At 28.7% G+C, this 1,367-nt stretch overlaps 1 protein-coding gene across 1 annotated transcript; it reads left to right on the top strand.

Moving 5' to 3' along the window:
- Positions 1 to 288: 288 nt before the first annotated feature.
- LOC112455562 (probable glutamate--tRNA ligase, mitochondrial) lies at positions 289 to 1,004 on the top strand. Its single transcript, XM_025017574.1, has 3 exons — positions 289 to 489; positions 592 to 716; positions 806 to 1,004. Exons 1-3 carry the CDS (start codon positions 349 to 351, stop codon positions 816 to 818), a joined length of 279 nt encoding a protein of 92 aa, XP_024873342.1. The 5' UTR covers positions 289 to 348; the 3' UTR covers positions 819 to 1,004.
- Positions 1,005 to 1,367: the final 363 nt, after the last annotated feature.

The following is a 1,367-nucleotide window of genomic DNA, read 5'->3' as shown; positions in this document are numbered from 1 at the left end:
CAAAATTACAATATGTATAAATATTTACTTTTTATTTTTAAATTATTATTTTTTATTATATTATAGTATATAACTAATTAAAATAATATGTATTTATGTCAATTAAAATTTAAAGATTTTTACAAAATTATTTATAAATTTAAAACATGAAAAATTCTAAAAAAAATTAGAATTTTGTACATTGCTTTCTCACCATTTTTAAGTGTGTAAATTAGGAATTTGCCAAAAGCATATCCCTGCGCGCACGTGTGTGTATGTGTATATAATGTACCTTACAAATCCATTATTTGTTCCAGCGAGCAGGTACTTAAACTCTTGAACGATGGATCCACTTATTACTGCTTCTGTATGGAAAAAAGGCTGGAATTATTGAGGAAAGAGGTGATCAAGTGTGGACAAGTACCCAAGTACAACAGGTGTCAGCATTTTGCTAAGGATAAAATTAAGGAAATGCTCCTGAAGGACTCGACTTATTGTATTAGATTTAAGGTATGTCTCTTCTAAACTTATATAATTTGATCGACACAGATCGACGGATAGACTGATAGTTGTAGATTTATTTATAGCAGTTGCTTTTGTTGAAAATATCAGTTGTCGTCCACGTCGGAAGCCTTTCGTGACATAGTTTACGGAGATGTGTTGCATGATATTACCAAGTCTGAAGGAGATCCAGTTATCATAAAATCAGCTATCCGATCTTTATGTAGAAAAAGCAGGTATTGATATACAAATATTAACAAATTGATTGTATTCTGTGTGATTGTAAGATACATATAAAATTCTTATTCATTTAAAATATTTTTAGGGGCGCATTTTAATCAACTGTTGAAAAGATATGGATCACCAATAATTATATTAAATTTAGTAAAAAAACGGGAAAAAAAGAAACATGAAAGTACATTAAGCGAAGAATTAAGTATGGCTGTGAAATATTTGAATCAATTCCTACCTCCCGAGCATCACATTCAATATATAAGTTTTGATATGGCACGTATGAGTAAAAGGTAAGTTTATATTAACATTAAAATATACGAAATGACAATTTTATTCTAATTTTTTGTCTTTTTTACAGAAAAAAGGTGAACGTTATGGGACGATTAGCAAACATTGCTTACAATGCTGTATTAAAGACTGGTATTTATCAGTCACAAAATCCTTATTACAATCAGAGAAATCTATTCTCACCACAAAACAATAATACGAGAAAACTTCACAAGACAAATTCAAGCTCGACTTTATCATCTAATGTAAATGACACCAAAAGCTTTTTTAATACTTCAATTAAAATGGATTATAATAGGCAAACAAATTCCGTACATAGTTCCGATTCAAATACAGAAATCAATAAAACAAATGAATTAAATCAA

This window comes from Temnothorax curvispinosus, unplaced genomic scaffold (assembly GCF_003070985.1).
Source record: "Temnothorax curvispinosus isolate PA1 unplaced genomic scaffold, ASM307098v1 QBEX01006192.1, whole genome shotgun sequence".
NCBI lineage: Eukaryota > Metazoa > Arthropoda > Insecta > Hymenoptera > Formicidae > Temnothorax > Temnothorax curvispinosus.
The sequence above is the reverse complement of the archived record's forward strand: the minus strand, read 5'-3'. Positions and strand labels throughout refer to the sequence as shown.

Coding starts and splice junctions, on each gene's coding strand:
- LOC112455562 (XM_025017574.1), top strand. CDS start 349: ATGGAAAAAAGGCTGGAATTATTGAGGAAAGAGGTGATCAAGTGTGGA. Junction 490..591: donor CTTATTGTATTAGATTTAAG/GTATGTCTCTTC, acceptor TGAAAATATCAG/TTGTCGTCCACGTCGGAAGC.